This window comes from Nelumbo lutea, chromosome 2 (genome assembly GCF_056320005.1).
Source record: "Nelumbo lutea isolate HS-2025 chromosome 2, American lotus-T2T, whole genome shotgun sequence".
In the NCBI taxonomy this organism is placed as follows: Eukaryota; Viridiplantae; Streptophyta; class Magnoliopsida; order Proteales; family Nelumbonaceae; genus Nelumbo; species Nelumbo lutea.
This window is the reverse complement of record NC_142685.1, coordinates 32,607,116-32,629,981: the sequence shown is the minus strand read 5'-3', so window position 1 is coordinate 32,629,981 and position 22,866 is coordinate 32,607,116. Positions and strand designations below refer to the sequence as shown.

At 35.8% G+C, this 22,866-nt stretch overlaps 1 protein-coding gene across 1 annotated transcript; it reads left to right on the top strand.

Annotated features, from left to right (window-relative positions):
* The first annotated feature begins 4,348 nt into the window (after positions 1-4,348).
* Positions 4,349-6,027, top strand: LOC148869683 (uncharacterized). Its single transcript, XM_088968477.1, has 3 exons — positions 4,349-4,578; positions 4,791-4,859; positions 5,526-6,027. The coding sequence occupies exons 1-3, from the start codon at positions 4,514-4,516 to the stop codon at positions 5,821-5,823; spliced, it is 432 nt and encodes a 143-aa protein (XP_088824603.1). The 5' UTR covers positions 4,349-4,513; the 3' UTR covers positions 5,824-6,027.
* The last annotated feature ends 16,839 nt before the right edge of the window (positions 6,028-22,866 follow it).

The window sequence follows — 22,866 nt, the reverse complement described above, 5'->3', positions numbered from 1 at the left end:
AAAAAACAGACAATTTGTAGTTTTTATATTTTTTTATTTATTTTTTGATAGACTAAAGGTCTCTATTATAAAGCCATAAAAGAGTTTGATACAGGAGGAAGTCGGTCAGGCCTATTACTAGGCCACATTGCTTGGCATGAAATTCAATATTCACACCATTATTTGCATAACAAAAAGGTTGGACCCAATGGTCACACCATTATTTACATAATTACACATCAATGCGATATTTGTTCTATATGGACTACGAGTACGCACTATTAATACCCTTATTATGTATTGTTGGTTTCTTATAAAATAAACTCTGTTTTGATTTATATTATTTTAAACTTGGTTGATAAAATGTCTGAAAAAGCAAGCACAAGTGTCTCGTCCCAAAAGAGGAATTATCGTTTCTTTCTACCCATTGGAACAAATTAATTCGTAAATAGAATTCAAATTAATGAGGGAAACACTCCAGCTACATAAAAACATATTTCTCTCTGATCATATTACTCCTCTCTTAATCTTTTTATCTTTTCTTGATTATTAACAATTTTAGTTGTGATAGAACATTTGTTGAAGAAATTTGGGCCTCGTGTTCAAGGTCTTTCAAAAATGAGACGGTAACATTGTCTTGTGGTGTAGATACATCGATTTCCAAGGGAGCATGAGATGAGAAGATTGCAGAGCCTGGACCACACATTGGGAGTCCGAACAGATGAGCAGACGATTCCAATGCAGGTCTTTAGCCTTTATTAAGGCTCCGTAAATGGCCATTAGCTGTCTTTTCGACAAAACCAGAAGATCAATGGAAGGAATTGAACCTTCTACCAAACCAACATGATCGAAATTCTTAGTGAGACAAATAAAGCCATAGAAACTTACAGTAGCAGATATCCTTCCACGATGACAATCAATTGTTGAAGGCAATTGCAGGGTTAAAATGGGGACAAGTCAGAAGAGGGTCAGGAAAATAATTCCGGGTAGACTCCAAAAGATAATGCCATCTTTGATGAAATATACTATTACTTGCTATCTTTCCATTTGAATCGGTAAAGAGGCATGTTGCTTCTTTGTTTAAGCGCTAAGCCTAAAATCCATTCCCCACTCATCCACTTCAACCAGCTGCCACAATCAACTTGACCTCAGCCTGGGGTAACTAGTAGCCACAAGGCCCACAACCAAATTCAGGCTACCTCCAGTCTTAATAATTTTATCCACTTCGGCCTAAAAATCATGGGAGGATGACTGATCAGTCCAGTTGAGAATTTTCAGCCTCACCATACAGGGGGAGAGTTCAGATCTGTGCCCCACAAGAGGGCGCCCCACAACGTCCCACAGCACATTCCCGCCGTGTATTGGAATTTGGGAATATCTCTCGATGATAGTACCAAAATCGATGATATCATTTTCAGGACATGTTCCCATTACACAATGAAGATATACTGTGGGACGTTGTGGGGTGCAGATGTAAACTTACAGGGAGATAAATCCTCAATGTGAATTGATGCTAAATCCACAGACATGATGTATTTTATAAAAGAGGTATTAATAGATTATGAGGGGCTATAATTCAAATTCTGCATTGAGCTGCAGTGTCCTTAACCCTAAAATCATTCCGCTAAAAACCGTGGCCACAATCCTAACCACCACCCATTTCAAACCGCTGTCAGTCCCACTCCTTAATTTTCTGTACCTTTCACTCCAAACGACAATGGTTTTATATGGAGCAGAAACATTTCTCAGTTTTATCATTATTTTTTTTTTTTATTGTTAGCCGTGTAATTTAATTGATCATAACCAAAAAATATTATTCACATAGTGACTACCTTTGGTTTGGTCAGTCTGTATTAACAAAAATAATCAATTTGCCTTTTAGCTCGGCTTAGCCCGTTTCTGATCCAAGCCACGAGACCATGGTCGTCTGCGGCCCATGCCTGCTTGACCTGTTATCAATCCGCCTCAACTTGCACCCATCTCATGGTACTCTACTTCAGCTCACATTTCTCAGCTCAAGAATCTTAGCTTGGCTTAGCCCTTGGCCAGCAACCGCAACTACACCTTAAATATTTATTACAGTTTAAAGACATTCAAATATAAGCTTCAATGCAAATGAACAGACTCAAAAACCTTTCTCAATTCCGCTACAACTTGACTAGAATTATGAATTTGGCCCATCCGTTTTTCCCTCAAAAAAATATTTATATCGAAATACAACTTCCACCGAAGTATGCTAGGCCCCACAGTGTCTGTATCAATGGAGTTTGCATCCCCGCCCCACAATGCCTCACAGTACATCTCAGTCGTGTATTGAAAACATCTCCCAATGATAATATCAGAACCAGTGATGTCATCACCCGAATATGTTCCCACATGTACTCTCCACCTCACAATGCCTCTCAGCATATTCTACCATATATTGGGAACATCTCCGGATGGTAACATCATCGATTTTGATACTATCATCGGGAGATGTTCTCAATACACAATCGGAAGTGTGATGGGAGGCATTGTGGGGCGGAAATGTGAATAGTATGAATGAGCACTTAATAAGTATTCTAAAAATAGTATCTAAAGTTAGTTTTCAATTTTTTTAGGATAGGCTGGGGGTATTAGGACTGGTGTCAGAAAATTTTCCTAAGTGATTCAAATGTACTCACCAAGAGTATCCTAAACTGGGCCCAAAGTGCTGACGTGGTAAGTGGTAATTATCCAAATTGAATTGCCCAGATTTGTTTTTTGGTTAAATTATAAAGACCCTCTTGTACTATGGGGTTTGTGACAAAGATCTCCTTTGTACTATGATCATGAGACAAAGACCCCCTTCCATTTACCTTCATCTAGAAAGGCTATTACAATATTTTTTTAATCCTCCTATTATCCTTGCCTATATGGATAAGAAAAACACTGTTCATCTTCCTCAACTTCACAATGCACTAGCAGCAGTGGCAGACCGGCGGTAATTCCCTCTACCTCCTTCACATTTCTATCTCTCCTCCGATCTCTCTTCTTCCCCTTTCCCTTAACAGCGTCTGGATTGAACCCATTTAATTTAATCTTGCTCCATTTCACTTACGGATCGGAATACACCCCTCCACCAGAAAGATTGGATTTTTGCGATGACCCATCTGACCAAAAGCTTAAATTTGTGACCTGTGCTCTAGTTCCTGATACTGCACCTCCCCGAATCTCATTTACCTTCCCTGTCCCTCGGCTTTCCTTTGTGAAAACCTTGTTTCTAACTCTCCTAATGCAAAACTCAGGAGCTACGATGTTTATATAGGCTTCCATGTCTAGACTTCCAATCTGATACGCTTCTGGAAGTGTCTTAAATCAGAGCTTGAGCTCCAGGGAATAGCTTGTTTTGTTGCAGACAGAGCTAAATATTCAAATACTCAGAGCCATGAGATTGCTGATAGAATTATTTGCTCAGCCACTTATGGTGTTGTGGTTGTCACGAGTTCAAGCTTTCTCAATCGTCTCAGCATATTCTTCACCCAGAACAAGAACCTGGTCCCCTTATTGTTTGATACAGACCTTACTGAGATTGCTGGCCTTCTCAATCGCAGTTCAGATGATAAGGAGTGGAAAGAAGTAATTGACAGCTTGGTAAAATCACATGAATTCAAGCTGGAGGCGAATGAGAATAATTGGAGAAGTTGTGTATCTAGAGCTGCTGGGATTTTAAGTGCAAAGCTCGGCAGGAAGATTATTGCTGAGAAGGAGATGGAATATTTTGAAGAGTTCCCGTTCCCAAGGAACAGATACTTTTTAGGAAGAGAGAAGGAGATGATGGAGATTGAGAGTGTTTTTTTGGATGTGGGGATTCTTTTGATCTTGACTGTTCCAAGCCAATTATGAAAGGAGAATCAGATGGGGTCTCAGAAGGCTTTGCAGATGAGTAAAGTGACATTCTCAGAACCAGAGGAGGAGGATACATTAATTTGGAGTTGTGGAAGTGCAAGGAACCTAAGTCAGAAGCATGGATTGAACCGGTAGTACAGGAGGATACATTAAAAAATATTGTAACAACTTTTTAGATAAAGACTAACGGAAGGGGATCTTTATGCAAAACAAAGTAAGGGAGGTCTTTGTCACAGACATCATAACACGGGGGGTCTTTGTAATTTACCCTTGTTTCTTTATTTGCTCACTAATAAGCCCCGTACCCAAAATCGGTGGTTGTCGCGGGAAGCCAATAATTGCCTAGATCAAAATCTTAGGGCTCTCCGCTTCTCCCAGAAAATCCGGAAGTTTCGTTTCCTAGTTCCTTTTTTTTTTGGTTAGTATGGAGTATCTTTTCTTTTAGAAAGCTATACATGTAAGTTAGAAGGTCGGTTATAACTAATAAAACCCTACGCATAACCAGCCACAGCCACGATCGAACTCCCTCTCTTTCGCTGGAGCTAGAACTCACAACTCTCCTCTGCTTGCTTCGTGCTTTGCTCGCTCAATCCCATTTCTCTTTATATTCTCATTCAAGATTCAAGCCCCATCTTGTATCTGCTGCAAACTGTAGCAACTCACAACAATGATGTGGTGCTCGCACTGTGGAAGAAATATCAAAGCAGACCGAGATCATCAGAAAGGCTTCTTGTAAGTTGCTTCAATCTCTATCTTCTTCTTCTTCTTCTTCTTCTTCTTCTTCTTCTTCTTCTTCTTCTTCTTCTTCTTCTTATTTCCAATCCATTACTGAATCTCTTCGACTTCAGTAGTTTGCAATTGTTTATCTGTTACGTGCATGAGTACTGCTATCGTTTCATGCATCTAATCTAACTCCCTGGTTTTGTTTTGATCTTTCGACTTAGATCCTGTCCGACATGCGGAAAGGTCCTTGGTGAGGAATTGTTTGTCAGATATCTCAGACGTGTTCGAAGGTATGTCTCTAGTTGTTCTTTTCTTTTTTCTTTTTTCTTTTTTTTTTTTTTTTTTATGTTTTGTTGGATGTGTGACAGACCAAAATCAAAAGATCAATTCTTCTGGCCGTTTAACAAGTTTTCAACTAATGGGTACTAGTTATTACAAAAGAGTACTAATTCGGATCAAACATAAAGAACTTGACTGTTATTTTAATGGGTAAGAAACATTTTAGGCCATGCAACCAGAATTAGGGTTGTCATTTAACCATAAGGTCTCGTATCTGATTTCTTTAATTTGTTGAAGGCAAGACAGTCCATATGTTACTATGGTCTGATCTCTTTGTCATTGGTTTCATCTTTGCTCAACGCCAGAATAGTTCGATTTGAATTGTTCTCACTTCTTTCCCTTAATCGACTGATACTACTCAAAGCTTCCTGGTTCTGTTCAATCTTTTTATCACCCAATATTGAACTGCTCTTAGTAGCCTTGGCCCTGGGGACTGAATATGATCAGTTCATCGCGGCGATGGAAGGCCATGCTGAACTGAACCACTCATTCTTCAACAACTGTAAGCTTGTTTAATGAGTTGAGAATAACGAATTAACTGCTCAACCCATCTATTAAGACTTATTGATGTTGATCGTCAAATATGCTTAGTTCTTCATGCAATGATTTGATTGCAGAACACGGGGAATGAAAGTAGTGAAAAGAGTCGCTCTGGAAGGCAAAATCAGCGGGATTTCAATCACCGAGGAGGCTTCATCAGCCTCAACAAAGTCCAGACGCACAATGGCAGTCACAGTAGGAGAGAATTGCATTGTGAAATCTGCAACAGATTTGTCCACGAATGGTGATCTACACGAGGCCTTTGAATTACAAATTGAACCTTCTCAGGAAGCTCATGATCAGTCCCACTTACAACAAGATGTTCAGTCCATTTTGGTGAACAGAAATAGCTCCTCTGACAACCCTCAATGTTAATCAGATTCAAATCAACTTCTCTCCCTAACTAAGAGCAATATAGATTGTTTCGAAGTTATTTCCATTCGGCTAGTTGGATTTACGAGTCATGTATGTGGGAAGAGCAGAACATTTTCTTTTGTTTAATTTTCTTTAAGACTATCTGTACTAACTGTAGAATTGGTTCGTTTTATTTGTGGATAGCTACAATGGGTTTTCATGGGTTTATCTATTTCTGGATTCTGCAGCTCACTTAAACGGATGACTGAAAATTCATTTTCTACAATCATCTGAGATTTTCAATTTGGTGGTGATTGGGATTGGACAATGGTAGATTATTTTGAATGGGTTATGATTGAATATGGAATTATTTCTAGAAGGGTATGTTCTCTCCCAAGCACATTTGTCACATTTGACCACTACAAATATTTTGTTAAATAACTATTTTATTCATTAAAAAAACAAAACAATAACTCATTCATTCAGTCACTTCAGTCATCATTAAACAGCCTCTAGGTTGATTTGGATTGAAGTGGAATTAGAACTCGAGGTACATCTGAAGTAATCAATTCCTAGGATGTCCGGATTCCACAACTCACAATGAAAGGGAGTTTGGTAAAACCCAGTTAGAATTCTGCAGTTTTTGCGGATTTAGGACTTAGTGGAGGCCTGGAAGGGATATATGGTTAATATTATTTCCATTCTTCTTTACTAACAAGTAGAAATGGAATTGAATTCCGAGTTCATTTCCTGATTAATTGCCGACCTTTGACTTTCCCGAGAAGTGAGAAGCAAATAAATGATGAACATGCTATGCGAGTGAGATGCTCCGTACTTTTATGTTGTCATTCATATAAGATGTTTCTAATGTATGGCTGCGATTTGTTGTGAGGTTAGTGTGGGGGAATAAATCATGATTCTACTCATTCATGTTAAATGTGGGGCATGTTTGTTTGGTCTAAAGTCTGATATCTGAAAATGCAACAATTATATTAAGTTTAAAAATTATCAAATATCCATTTTTATCCCATATATGAGGATTTTTGTTTGTTTTTTTTGCAGGTATCATTAGAAAACAAAAAGTTATATGATTGTACTTTAAGAGATAAGAGTTAAGAGGAAACAAACAATCATTTTTCTCTTAGGTTGTGTTTGGTTTGAAGAAAAAAGTAAAGAAAGGAAGAGAAAGGCAGGGAAACCTATACAAAACCTTTCCCTAGTTTTTCCTTCAAACCAAACGTAGCCTTAAAGTTAAAAGATTCCTCTTAAGATATAAGAGTTAAGAGGAAACGAACAGGCTCAAAGAACTTTTTTTTTTTTGCCTCACCTAGGAGTGAGCATGGGTTGGTTAAGTTTGGTTCGATTCCATGGCAGACTTGGAACCCACCCTGTAGAGATCGAATCCAGGTTTTTGGAACCAGAACTTACCCTGTGAAAGTCGGTTCCAGGGTCTACCCGTGGAATCTATTCTTTGTTTACTATTCCCCTTGAAAAAAAGAACACGTTCTTTAAAAACTTGGTTTTCAATAAATATGATATATATAATTTAAAATTTATATTATCTTTATTGATTAAATTGAGTAAGTTAATATGTAGACTATCATTATATGATTCAAACTTATACTTTAAATTTAAAATTTGTAAATATTGTCTTTTACATTACTTATTATACACATTCAAATATTAACATGAAAACAAATGATCGAATCACTTAAAGTAACTCAATCGTCAAGTGAAACCATGACCAACCAAGGCTGGTTCATCGGCTCAATTTGGATAGGAAAAATCTCTAGACCCTGGAACCAGCCTAGGTGGGGTCGGTTCCAAGAATTTGCAACCAGACCCTATCCTGTAGCACATCAGATGGGGTCGGTTCAAGACCAATTCAAGGTTGGTTCCATTCGGTTCCGGGTAGAACTTACCCATTTTCTCACCCCTAGCCTCGTCTATACTACTTATAAGAATGTGAATGAGCCTTATTTTCTAGAATATTTTTTGGATAGAATTTACCCCTTGATTTTGAGCTATCATGGGGGTAAATTTGTATTTTAAAATAAAAGATTTAATTGATATAGTAAATAAAATGAGCAACATTTATGAATAGAAAAGTTAAGACCGGCCCATCTATACTAGCATACTACTATTAAAAGTGTGTATTAGAGTGCAAATTTTTTTGTTTGACTAAAATACCACAATTTTTTAATTTGTTCCCTCTCTCATTGTAAGGACAAATTTGTAATTTTACTAACCACTTTTCTCCTCATTCAAATCCTTCACATTAAGTCTCATATTTAAGGTATTAACTCCTAGTAACATTCATTGAATCATATTCTTAATTAGAATACCCCCTATTTTTGAATTTGGTCTCTCTAGGGTATAAAATTTAATTTGAACTACTACATTTTCGTCATTCAATTCCCTCTCATTAAGTCTTATATTTAGGATATTAACTCCCATTTTTCATTGACTCTTATATTAATTAACCATATTAAAAGATAAGTGTGCCAAAGAATAATTGTTTTTATTTATAATAAAAGTAAAATATAAATTTAAAATCAACCCAAAACAAAATTGTTTTCATATTTGGTAGCAAGTCAACAATTTAACCTTTTAGGTTAAATGTGTAAATCCTTGATGTCATAATTAAATAATAATAAAAATAAAAATAAAGGATGAAAACAGACAAAACTGTAAAAAATACAAAAAAAAATGTACAAGACATTTGGGCACCTCTTTAATATTGTAAATTTATCATATAAAACAAAAATAAGTGTGATAAATAAGAATAAAATTGTAGAAAATTTTGAAAACATATTATTTACTGTCATCATCATCATCATCATCATTATCAAAAATTGTCACGTGCAAAGCACATGCATTCTCACTAGTAAGCTCATAATGCAATTCTGTAAGAAACTGAAGTATAGCTATATGTTGAAAACCTCTTTTCTGTAATAACATAGTCTCAACTTGTTTGAAGCACAAATTTCATTTGCACTGGTGTAAATGAATGAGAGTGCAAATAGGCTGTGAGTGTAAATTCTGGTCTACTTTTGCTTTATGGTTAAAATTGTCTTATTTGTTTGTGAGAAGTAAAATATGAAATAAGATGAAGTCATTCCCACTTCAAATGAAAAGAACGGAGATTAGAGGAGAATTATTTGTTGGGGAGTGAAATAGGAAGCAAGATAAAGTGGGGCCCCCACTCAATTAGAGAGATAATTGATATAGGAAGAAGGTGGTGCAAAGTTTGTATGCATAACTAAAACGGGTACAAAATTTGTATCTGTTTCAGGTTGGCATCACAAACACAAAGAGCCTAAAAAACAACAAGACTTGCTGCTTCTACTTGGGAAACCGATCTATCAACATATATTTACTTGACTTTGGACCTTGATTTAAACAATCTGTGCTTCAACGGCAAATTAGTATCCCTGATCGATGTTGGGGACATGATTCATTCACCGGCTAGCCCGCCCGGTGGAGCTGACGGGTAATACAGGCCCAACTGAACTTTCAATTTCTAAAATCGACCCATTGGGCTGCATATCCCGGCCCAAGCCCTAATTTTCAAGGATGGAATTGGAGTTGGAATTTTGGAATCTCTCTCGCCCGGTGGGCGGTGGCCCCTTAACTTTAATCGACGTGAATGGTTTTTGTAAAACTAACACGAATTCACATCTGCGCCCCAACAAACTTCTCACAGCCCAACCGTATAATTACGAACATCTTGCACTGAACTTCGAGAGATATTCCAAGCGCACGCTGAGATGTATCTGTAGGGCGCAGATGTACTGTCAACCAACACAGCGATTGAAAAGACAAGCTCGGACAAAAGCACCCTGGCAGAGGCCGAAGTGCGACGTACGGTTACAGCCCAATCGAGAGCAAAAATCTGGTTGGGATCCCTACACACATCATGGCACCAACGACAGACAACTATCTATCCATCTATCTATCGCTGGTTTTTATAGCAAACACCCGAACTAACCAAATCAAAATCATGAAAATCTTACCACATACATACCGACTGAGATTTGCCGCAGAGGCCGGGCATTCCGGTTCGTAATTTTTTGGGCTATACGAGGGTATCCGATTGTTGTTGCCTCTAAATTCTAATCCATTTGCTGAGATTGAAGATACAAATATATTCGTTGAAAAACAATTTGTATTTGCACTTCTTTTAAATTAAAATTAAAGATTAAAATATTGATACAGTGATGGATTATATTGGTATTTGAGTATTTGGATATGTTTGGATACATTGTTATATCGGTGCTTTTAGTGTTTAAAAACCTTGATCCATCACCCTGCCTAGTTTGATTATATCCTAGAAATTGAAATTCTTAGGCCATGTTTTGGGAGTGTTTAAAAATAAGTGTTTATCGGAAATAAGTGTTTATTTGGGCAGGGACCACATCATTAAGCACTTATTAGTGTTTGGGTAATAAATTAAAATAAGTGCTTATTTTAAAAATAAGGACCTACTTTTTAAACCCAAATTTCCAGCTTTTTGTTAAAGCACTTATTCAATTTTTTCTTCCATAGTTGTCTCCAATTAATTTTTAGAATACCAATTATAACTCTTTTACAAAAACAACTTTACAAAGACACTTTTATAATACAAAAGTAAAGTATTTTTACAAAACCATTTTTATGAAAGTACGTTTATGAAAACACTTTTATAAAAGTACTTTTATGAAAACACTTTTTTAAAAAGTCTTTTACATGAAAGCATGTTTACAAAAGTACTTTTACAAAAGTACTTTTATAAAAGTACTTTTATGAAAGAACTCACATTTATAGAAGTACTTTTACGAAAACACTTTTATAAAAGTATTTTTACAAAAACATTTTTATGAAAATACTTTTATAAAAGCACTTTTATGAAAGCACTTTTACAAAGGTACTTTTATCAAAGTACTTTTACGAAAACACTTTTATAAAAGTACCTTTACAAAAGTATTTGTATGGAAATGATTTTATTTTTATAAAAGTATTTTACGAAAGTGCTTTTATCAAAGCACTTTTATGAATGCACTTTTGTAAAATTACTTTTATAAAAGCACTTCTATCATAATACTTTTATTTATTCATTTTGGATTGCGTGTTTTTGAAAATTTGAAAGAAAATGAAGGACAATAGAGTCACAATTGCTTATTTAAGTGCTCATAGGAGAAAAAGACCACCAAACACCCAATATAAAATAAGTGTTTATTTTTTTTAAATAAGCACTTGAAAAAGTTGGATGCCAAATGTAAATAAATGCTTATTCGAATAAATACTTATTCTTAACATAAACACTCCCAAACGTGATCTTAAAAAAAAAAAAAAAAATTAACCAAAAGCCAATGAATTGGCCCAGTTTCATAAAACCACTTGGGTCATTAATGAATAGAATTTCTCAAAATGCTAATGGGAGGATGCCAACCCTTGACCTATTATATATGCATAATTTATTATTATTATCAACCCATTTCATTAGTTATGTTTGTCTGTCCCTATTTAATGTATATATTACTTTAATACACGCATATTTTAAAGAAAATATGAGTTAAGAGGCTACAACTTTGGTTATTTATTTAAAAATAAATAAAGAATTAACCATACTAACCATTTTTCGACTACATTCAAATGGTTTGACCACATTTCAATCTTTCACCCATAAATCTCTCCTTTTTCTGGTTTTATGCCCAGTCGGATTCTCTGAGCACTGAATTCAAAAGGTCTTAATTATCTTTTCCAACCTCTTGATCATTAAAAAATAAAAAAAATATAAAAATACAAAAATAAGTATGATCATATCATACTCATGGATGCCTATGTTTGGATATTGGACATATATTAATATTTTAATCCTAATATAACAATTCTGTATTCATATTTGAATATCGGACACATTTGATATTTTAATCCTAATATAACCATCCTATATGTACAGGACTGGCCGATTAGGGATGTTGATGGGTTATATGGGTTGAATTTAAGTGGTAAATCCACCTTAATCAGGTGAGGAAGGGGCTACCGGCACTGTCATCGGATTGGATCTAGTATGCGATAGGGTGTACCAGTCCCAAACCGATTTATTGGCTCATATTTGATGGATCCAAAATCATTCCATTTATTAATCTGAACAATGGATCTAATCTGACCTGATAATATTTAGAATTTATAAATTATAGTTATCCATAATAATAACAATTTAAAACTATTTTGACCTTAATAAAAATGACAATAAAATAACAAAATAAATGTTTTTTAACCGAAACTATCTCAGATACTATATATGAAATTTATCCTTTTAGACATACAATATAACGAAAATTACAAAAAAAAAAAACTAAGAGGCCTTATATATTATTAACTATTAAAATATATTCAGTGGAAAGAACCGGTCTCGACTCAATTATTAATTTGGAAAAAAAAAACCACAAAAGCAGAACTTATATAATTTATTCGGTTCTGTTGGATATAACCAACAAATTGACAGCCCTACAAAACTATCCTGTCAGTAAGTTTTCTGGCTGATTGTAGCGGAAATTCGGGATCAAAGTCCCGCTTTCGTCAAGGTTGGAGGTGTGGGTATGGAGACGGGCAACCTCACCACAATTTTGTAGCCCCATGAATAGTGTAAATGGGTCGTGTCGTGTTGTGTTGGCCCGCGGGCCGTCATGAGCTGTGTCACCTTCTTCTGTAAAAATTTTGGAGCGTGCCGTGCCGTGCTATGCTGTGGGCCAGACTGGCCCATGGGCCAAGTCTTGGCCTAAGTCGGGCCACGGACCGGATCAAAGCTATTTTTTCTTTTTATTTAAAAAGTTAAAAAAAAAATTTAAAATTTTAATTTTATATGAATTTTGATGTATACAATTGTTTATATATACAATAATTAAATAAATTAGTATAAAATTGAAAAAAATATATTTATTTTATTAATATATTATATACAATATATTATTATATAATTATAATTTATATAATATAATATTATATATAATATATAAATATTATGTATGTATATAAATATATATAGTATATATGGGCCATGTTGGGACGTGCCAAGCCGAGCCGCGGGCTGGGCCGTGCAGACACGTAGACCGCGGGCGGCACGACCCGCTTGATCGTGTCGTGCCAGCCCGTGGACTTCAAACCCCAGGCCCAACACGGCACGGACCGTCGTGTCGGCCCTGGCACGACCCGTGGGCTATCGTGTTGTATAGTGTCGAGACGGTCCAAAATTGTGTCGAGCCGCGGGCAGCACAACCCGATTTACACCTCTAAGGGTGAATGGGGTTGAAATTCGAATTAGGGTTAGAATTGAAAAGTATGAACCCAAAAGCTCTTTGGTCGTGTTTGGTCTATGGGAATAAGGGTCTAGAATTGGGATCGGAATCCCATTCCCATTCCTTAAGGAATGGCATTCCCCCATTTGAGGGAATGGCCATTCCCTGCCCTTTCCTTGGAATTGAAATCTCATTCTTGCTGAGTCCAATTCCCATTTTCATTCTTGTCTGGCCAAACAGACTATGGGAATAGACCACTCCGATTCTAATTCCGATTCCAACTGCAAAGCAAATGGACCCTTAGAACTATGCCCTCATAAAAGATGTAGCATTATATATCATGTATCCTTATAAGGTTAATGCTTTGTGTGAGGCCATTTGGGTTGAAGTTGCACCAACACAACATAACCAAAATGGCAAAATCTATACTACTTTAAAAAGTACTAATAGGCCTTAAAAATTTTTGGAATTTCAGTTTGGACAAATTTTGCCCTTTTGTGTTAATTTTCAGATTTGAATTTGAAGACTCATTTGATATTTTGTTGATTGTTTTAAATGAGTTACTTAAATATATTGTAACTGAAATTTCATGGAGTGTTTAATTGGATATATTTATCTCCCTTTTAATTAATAATGAATTGCAACTGAAATTTAATGGAGTTTTACCTAGATGTATTTCTTTATTTTAATTAATATTGAACAAAATCATTGTTATTTGATCATTTTTAAAAGTAGATCCAATTGTTACTAGTTAATGATTTTAAAATGTGGATTTTGAGTGTGGCTCCACAATTTTGACTATCATTTTTTGCAAGGTTTTAAAAATTGACCCAGAAATGAAACCACTTTGACCATCGGTTTCTGGGTTAACGATTCAACCATCCAAGTCAAAAGGTTTGACCCACAACATTAAATTTTTTGGAAATAAACCCCATAAATCTTGTATTATAGTCATATTCTATTTTATAATTTTCGTTCTTGTTGTTCCATTAAAATCGACGTTTAAAACTTAAAATTCTATGCTAACACATTAATTGTATTAGGAGATAGGGGAATAGGAGGAGATATAAAAGGTAGGGCTGTTCACGGGTCGGGTTGGGTTGGTTTACTGGGATTTTCCCAACCGACCCAACCTGGTCGGGTTACCTGAGATGGAAACCGAAACCGACCCAGTGTTAAGCAAAACCGACCCTGTCGGTTTGAGTCGATTTCGGTCGGTTTCGGTTTTGCTCCTATACAAAAAGGACATAGAAGCCTAGAAGGAAATATCTATTCTGAAAACTAAAAACTGAAAACTGAAGTTTTTAAGATATTTTCTGGAAATATATTTAAAAAGTTAGAATTAGAATAGAAGACAAAAGTTATCAAAAAAAAATAAAAAGTCAAACTATTTTATAGAAAGAAGGCTAAAATTTGTATATTTCAAGAAACTTTCTAAGTTTTAATCTAAGTAAAAAATGACACCTAATTCTAATTGTAATTGCCTATTTGATGTAAAAGACTATAGAAACTAGGATAGAGACAACTTAATTAAATAGGAACTAGAAGACTAGGTTAGATTGTAATTAGGAATTAGGATAGAGACAACTTAGTTAAGTAGGAACTAAGTCGTTTCGGGTCGAGTCAGTTTCGGTTTTCACACGAGAAAACCGAAACCGACCCAAACCATCGATTGATGAATTTGTAAAACCCGAAACCGACCGGTGCTTATGAAAACCCAGCCAACTCGGGTTGGTCGGTTTGGTCGGGTTGGGCGGGTTGGGCCTTCTTATGAACAACCTGCGATGTGAGAAGTGATAGTGAGAAAGCGTGTTAGAATGGCATAATAGAATAGGGGGTAGGGAGGAAGAGAGAGAGAGAGAGAGAGAGAGAGAGAGAGAGAGAGAGAGAGACATTAATTGACTAAAAACCCACAAACCACTGTTCGGGTTGATTAGTTTAGCGGTTTGATTGCCCAAGTCAATGGCTTTTTGACAAAGTCAACATTTTTTTTTCATAAAAAGTGGTCCAACCCAAATTTGGACCCAGAACTATGACCAATTCCCAGGTCAAATGGTCCAATTGTATGATTCAGTCTAGTTTTTAAGACAATGGTCTTTGGGTTAGATTTTCCATTGGTTTATAAGTAGTTTATGCCCAATGTCAATGTGTTTGACAGGGTCTCATCTAAAATATCCATTTCAAAATGTCAATTTTTTTCTTAAAAAAATTGCTAGATAGGCTTTAAAAATTTATTCCTAAAATTATGAGCATCACATATTTGGGTTCTCCAATTATTCAAGGCATAATTGATAAGAAAGCTCTAAATAACATCACAACTAAAATTAAGAAATTAGGGTTGGAAATTGAAAACTCCTTTTAAAAATGAAAGAGCTATCCTTATCAAATAACTTTTGAATGTGGTTCTTCTATTTACAAGGCGCCAACTGACCACTCCATAAGGTCTCTTGGTAGTTGTAGCTAAGAGACATGGAATCAAATCCCACCTACACATGGGTTGGGGAGTTATGGGTTTAGGGGATGGGCCACCCATGTTTTGTAGACCCATGGAGCCAAAAAAAGAAAGAAAATGTAATTCATCTATTTCAAATGTCGTCCAAATGAACATTCCCTTAAAAATATTGATAAAAAATCCAAAGTCAAATCTTTTGAGGCCCAAAAGAAGTAGGGGAGCAATTGTATGACAAGTTAGAAAAGGCTTTACAAATTAGTGACTTTTATTTTTAGGAAAACCATTAAAAACCCTTGGAGTTTTTGAAAAATCTATGAGAAGTATTTTTCTCCTTTATGCTACTACTTTCATATTTGAATTTGAGGGAAAATCAAGTATTTTGTTGATTGTTTAAAATGAGATCAAAATAGGACAAATTGAGACCTCCATTGTTAACTTCTTGTTGAATTGATAAGATGACATAAATGAAATTCTTTTATGCATCTTAAATAACTACACAATATGTTTGATTTTTTATTTTTTTGATTACTCACAATATATCTAAATAAACATCTAAATCACAAAACTTAATGAAATGTAATTGTAATTGCATCGAGTATTTAGTTGGAAAATTTTAACTACACTAGGCACTTGAAACTATATGTTGATTCAAGGTTTTGAAGACCGACTCGGAAATAGAACCAGTTCGGGGACCAATTTTTGGGTCGTTAATTTAATCATTCAGGTTAAACGATTCGACCTTTGATGTCATAAATGCATTAAAAACAAAAAATAATTATACATAATAAAAATAGCATAAAAAATAAATAAAATACAAGAAAAACATATAAGTTACAGAAAAGAAAAACATCATATGAAAAACTAAAACCATCTAAATATAAAAACAATAAAATACATAAAACATAGAAAAAAAATAGGGAAAATTCCCGATTAGTACCCTGTACTTTGGGCCTAGTGCTACTTTGGTCCCCAAACTTTAAAACATGATAATTCAATACTTGAACTTTCAAAATGTGTCAATCTAGTACCTACTGTTAACCAGCCATTAACCATCTGTTAAGTGGCATTTGAAAAAACACAAATGCCCTTCAAGTGCCATCTAATTTTATTTACCAATCATCCAAACGTTGATAGTAAATAAATAGTACCAAATCATTGTCTCTTCTATTCAAGAAAGTTGGGGTCACATCTCAATGAGTATTTTGGTGACTCCAACTTTCTTGAATGGTTCTAGCAAAAAAACTTTCTTAAAAAGTAGAGGCAAGGATTTATGATTGTTCATTTTTTTATCAACGCTTGGATGGTTGATGAAGAAAATTAGATGAGACTTGAAGGGCATTTGTGTCTTTCAAATGTCACTTAACGGTTGATTAACAGGTTGATTAATGGTAGGTACTAAATTGGCACATTTTAAAAAGTTCGGGTACTAAATTGTCACTAGGGTTGTTCATAGGTCAGGTTGGATTGGTTTACTAGGGTTTTCCCAACCGACCCGACCTGGTCGGGTTACCTTAGATGAAAACTGAAACCGACCAAGTGTTAAACAAAACCGGCCTGGTCGGTTTGAGTCGGGTTGGGTCGGTTTGGGTTGGTTTCGGTTTTGCTCATGTACAAAAAAGACATAGAAGCCTAGAAGGCAATATCTATTCTGAAAACTAAAAATTGAAAATTGAAAATTTTAAGATATTTTCTGAAAATATATTTAAAAAGTTAGAATTAGAATAGAAGACAAAAATTATCAAGAAAATAGAAAGTCAAATTGTTTTATAGAAAGAAAGCTGAAATTTCTATATTTCAAGAAACTTTCTAAGTTCTAATATAAGTAAAAAATGACACCTAATTCTAATTGTAATTGCCTAATTGGTTGCCTATTTAGTGAAAAATACTATAAAAATTAGGATAGAGACAACTTAGTTAAATAGGAACTAGAAGACTAGGTTAGGTTGTAATTAGGAACTAAGATAGAGGCAACTTAGTTAAGTAGGAATTAAGTCGGTTCGGTTTGGGTCGGTTTCGGTTTTCACACAAGAAAATCAAAATCGACCCGAACCATCAGTTTATGAATTTGTACAACCCGAAACCGACCGATGCTTATGAAAACCCGGCCAACTTGGGTTGGGTCGGTCCGGATTGGTCGGTTTGGTCGGGTTGGGCCTTATTATGAACAGCCCTAATTATCACATTTCAAGGTTTGGGGACCAAAATGACACTATGCCCAAAGTACAAGGTAATAATGGGGAATTTTCCCAAAAAATACAGAAATTTCCAAAAATACAACAAAATGCACAAAAAAATACAGAAAAAAGTCTGAAAAATACAGTAAAAAGCATAACCGTCGTCGGTAATGGTGGTGTGCCGGTGTTGGGAGAGAGGAAAAAACCACTGGCCGCCATTACAAAAACCACCGGTCGTCCCTTTCCACTGCGAAAACAACCAGTCACCGCTTATAAAGAAAAATATAAAAACAACTGGTCGCCGCTTATAAGAAAAATATAAAAAAGTTAAAAACCTACCGATGGCCGCTGCAAATCCTTGACACTCAATCGCTGGTCATCAGTCATTGTGAATCGCCTTGAGTTGCCACCGCGCAAGTCGTCAAAGGTGAGCACCTGAGCGGCTAACAGTGAGAATAGAAAGGGAACAGGGAAAATCGAAAATTCAAGCATGCAAAGGTTCGTTCAAACCCTACCACCCTAGCCCAATTAATTGGAGTTGGGACGTGGGCGTAATTTTATTTTTTCCTTTTTATGTTTTTTTATTTCAAAAAAAATTTAACCCGCAAATTGCTGCGCAGGTTGAAAGGTTAGTAGTTTGACCGCACGGGTCAGCGATTCTCTAACCTTTTCAACGGTTTTCTAAGAATCCCTCGTTTTAGTTTAACTTTAATTAGAACTAGAGACTTGACTGGTTTCCAATTTTTCTGGTTCAACCGTCTAGCCTGGTCTAGTTTTGAAAACATTGTGTTGATTTGTAAATGAATTACAATTTATTGAAATCTATAAGAAGTGGCAATAGATTTCTAAGGCTTTTAGACTTTTTCTTGATTTAAAATACCCATCTTTGAATTTGGTCTCTCTCTCTCTCTCTTAGGAATGGAAATTTTCCCCATCCTCGATAGGACTCAATTTCCCCGACCTAATGGGGGGTCAAGGATGGGGATTGAGGTTCCTACCCCACCCCGACCCTGATTATATATATATATATATATACAATGTTTTCAACATGGCCAGTCGAACCGTTTGAACTATCACCCAGCCAGGATTCCAGGTATGGTTCATCCAAGACCCGTCAGACAATCAAAACCATTCAACCCAACCAATTCGATCCGATGACCGGGCCACGGCTTGCACACTCAATGCATGCAAACTTTTGGAGGCCATAACTTTGCACTCCAATTTCCAATTGGGGTGATTTTTTTTTTATTTTGGGTAACCTTTTGAGATCTATGCATCTCAAGGTGACCGAGGATGGAGGACAACTTTTTCCCTGGTAGGAATCAGGGACGAGGACGGAGATTAATTTCAGAATCGGGGTCGAAGACGGGGAATATGATCCCTGTCCCGTTGCCACTCTCTCTCTCTCTCTCTCTCTCTCTCTCTCTCTCTCTCTCTCTCTCTCTATATATATATATATATATATATATATATATATTATGAAGATATAAATTCTAAGTTGAATACTATTTTTTGTTTCATTCCATTCTCTCTCATTAAGTATCATATTTAAGGTTGACTTCCATTCTTTCTCATTGAATCATATGTTTAATGTAATTTTGTTTCTCATCATTAAATTTCACTAATTAAATTCACAAGTAACAATTTGAATAATACAAAAATTGTATATTGAAAATCAACAACAAAACCAATTTTAAAGTATGATAAATAAGAAAATTTTTTATTATTGATAGAAAGGGGATACAAAATTTAAAAATGTCTTGGCAATGAAACTACTTTCATGTTTGTTAAATGATATAATTGGAAGACAAAAATAATAAAAAGAGAAAATTAATGTCTATTCCATCACCCTACTAAACATATCAAATGATTCAATGGTTTGATTAGTTAGGTCACCATGTTGTTGGTCAAGTTAATGTTTTTTTACAAACAAGCAATTTGGTGGATAGTAAACCTAAAATCCAGGTCAACTAACAATTCAGCGTATATTTTATTCTATGAACGTTTCGTGATACGTATTTATTAAAACGTTGTCATATCATCATTAAGTCAACATTTTTCTCATCATGTTCATCCATACATATTGATATTCACAAATCAGCATTCTGCTTAGTAGCCGTAGGCTTTGAAATATATAGTCATGAAGAGTTCTTTTGTTTGGAATGCCAACCATCAAGGACTGTCCCAAGAGACCAAATTGCCCTTGCCCACATCTGCTCTCTATTTCCACAATCAAATTGCAGTTTCCCTACATACGCCAGCCTTTGATTCCTTTTTAATTTGTTCAATAAACATAAAGATGGAAGATAACCATTTTTACCACCTTGAAAATGACTATTGATAGAACTTACATATAGAAAGATGGTTTTTACATGAAGCCAATATGAGTTGATTTCATCTTGCCACGTGTCGAAAACAAGTAAAAACATGATTAAAAGCCCATCTTCTGTATGAATAGCAACAATTTGGAAATTTAGTCTTTGTTCACATTGTAGTTTGGCTTTAATTTGGAGCTTAGATTTTGATAATCTCTGCTTGAATTCCAAGCTAGTATCTATGTTTAATAAAGGAAAAAGGTAAAGATATACTGTATATAAGGAACAAGATTCCTTAGACAACTCATGAGTCAATAAGTTTTGATTCTTGAAAATGAATGGCACCCATTCACCACGTACAATTATAGCATCTGTGTACCAGAGCTATGACCGAAGACTTTGGCATTTGATCATTTAGAGTTGTGATAGCATCTCCTTCAAAGGACAAGACAAGCTGTCCTCCCAGAGCTAAAGCCATCGGATTTGAACTTCTAGCCTTGCAGATTGATAACATGAGTGAAGCATGCCCGTTCGATCCTTGATGAATAAAGCCATTCATGAGTCATGACTCAACAGTTCTGTACCCATCATTTATCAACTTTGTCTTGTCATGAATAAAAGCCCAACATTTGGGTCATAGAATGAGCTTCAACTAATCTGAGGAGATCTCAGACTCTTTTACGATCACAGCCATTGCATTGGAAGCAATGACACCAAATTCATTGTGGGACAAAAACGTTCACAACTTGGCTTCTCCCCACCTTAATACTAATTTCTAAATTAAAATTGCAATACAACATTCGGGAGTCAAGTCAGGACCATGATGAAAAGGACAGAAGCTGTAAAGTATAAGGACTACTCCATATCTTACTTTGCTTTATGCTTCTTTTCATCTTTGTAGACAAAGCTATCTCAGTATTCTTCAAAAATACAGTGAATTCCTACTAAAAATTGGAGAGAGATAGAGAGAGAATCTATAATGGTTAATGCATATATTCAATCCCTAGATCGGTTGGTAGTTTCTTGGTAACAGATGCATTTCAACCTAGTCAGAGAAGTTTGGCTGCCAGATTGCCTGTGATGAATGAGCTTTAAGACTGGATGGATATACTTAATAAATGAAAAATGCTTATCCACGTACCTAAAAGACAAAAAACTGGAAGCCTTATGAAGGACAAGCATATTCTCTACCACTATAGCAGTGTAAGGCAAAATTCATAGCAACTAATAGCTCTAGCTATTCTGTTTTATGTATCAAACACAGATTTTCCTGCTTGATAGGTGTTTGATGTAAAATTATTCTGAATTAACATGGCTAAGCTTCAAATGGATTGTATCCAAACTCAAGTTGGTTGGAAAGCTCTACTTTCCACTACTAACAAATATATGATTGTCTGGATGATTGAATCGGGACAGGAAATGTCCAAACTGAACCCAAGCTGGATTTAGTTGGGGCAAGGACAATCCCCAGAGGCTGTTTAGGTAAGATGGGTCCTCATTTGATGTAAAAAGGAGCTACTAAGTGGGTCATGGCGGGTTTTCAAGACTGAACCAGACCCTGCTGTCATACTCGAAAGACATAAAATCAGAAAGCTCGATGGACCACACGTTTACTGGTTTAACTAGACGATTTAACCATCCATGATCCAAAAACCATAAAACAATCAGGACTAAGAAAATTCTCAGAATCACCATCAACAATTTACCAACTGGTCTGATCCGGGCCTGACAAACTGACGAGACCTGAATTTAATCCGGGTTGGAATAGCTATCAAACCTCGTAAAGGAGTTGGGACAGGTTCTTTCAGAAATGACCAACACTGGGAACCATTTTCACCCTTACACATTGGAAGCCCACGACTCTCTCTTTTGCCCATTGATTTTTCATCAATATGGGAAGATCTTACGAGTTCGGATTTACTCCTCACAGTGCGTGCCTTGCAACGATCTCACAACATGTTTCAATCATGCATTGGTGACGGGATCTGTTCTTCATAAATGGGCGCCTCACAGGCACATCCACTGTGCATTGGGAACATTTCCCGTAAATGATAACTAATAAATACGGGAGATGTTCTCAATGTATGATAGGATGTGCATATGAGATGCCAGGGTTGAGGAACAGATTCAGTCGCTTGAGGGACATCTTCACACGAATAAAAATTTACAGGTATGGAGATGTCCAGATGCACAGTTGAAACATATATGCTACGAGGTTGGTGTGACGCTTTGTGAGGAGCAGATCCGAACACAGATCTTACTAGCTGCCAAAAAAACTTAATACTGATCAATTCAACAAAGAAAAACTTAGTACTGTCAAATTCATGATTAGGCAGCACAATCCTCTGACCCAGGGATTGGACTCTAAAACAAAGTGATGATCGTTGTAAATCATGATTAAAGTTTTAATCCTATTTATTTACAAAAGTTTAATTATATCTCTCGCTAAAGCCTAAATGCTATTGCTAATGAAGTGGGTGTGCTAACTTTTAAAAGAAGAGCATTGTAAGCAAGCCTACTGATTACACAACAATTAGAGGGAGCAGTTTTTCCACAACCTTGAGCCCTGTAAGTCAAAAGAGATCAAACATGCAGAATCAGCACTGCTTTGTCTTTCTCTCTTTCTGACTTTAGTGGGGCCGTTGGGGTGCTAATCCTCTCTCTACCCACAACACCAATGTGGTTCCGGTTGAATCTTTTCAAACCCAACTAAATGTATAATGACTCATTGCTACCTTTGACAATTAATCCAATCCCACCCATTGTATAACACTTGCTCTAAAATCTTCATCTCCTCATACAAACAAATCAACCCAAATCTTCATTTAGTACTAGCTTCTTGT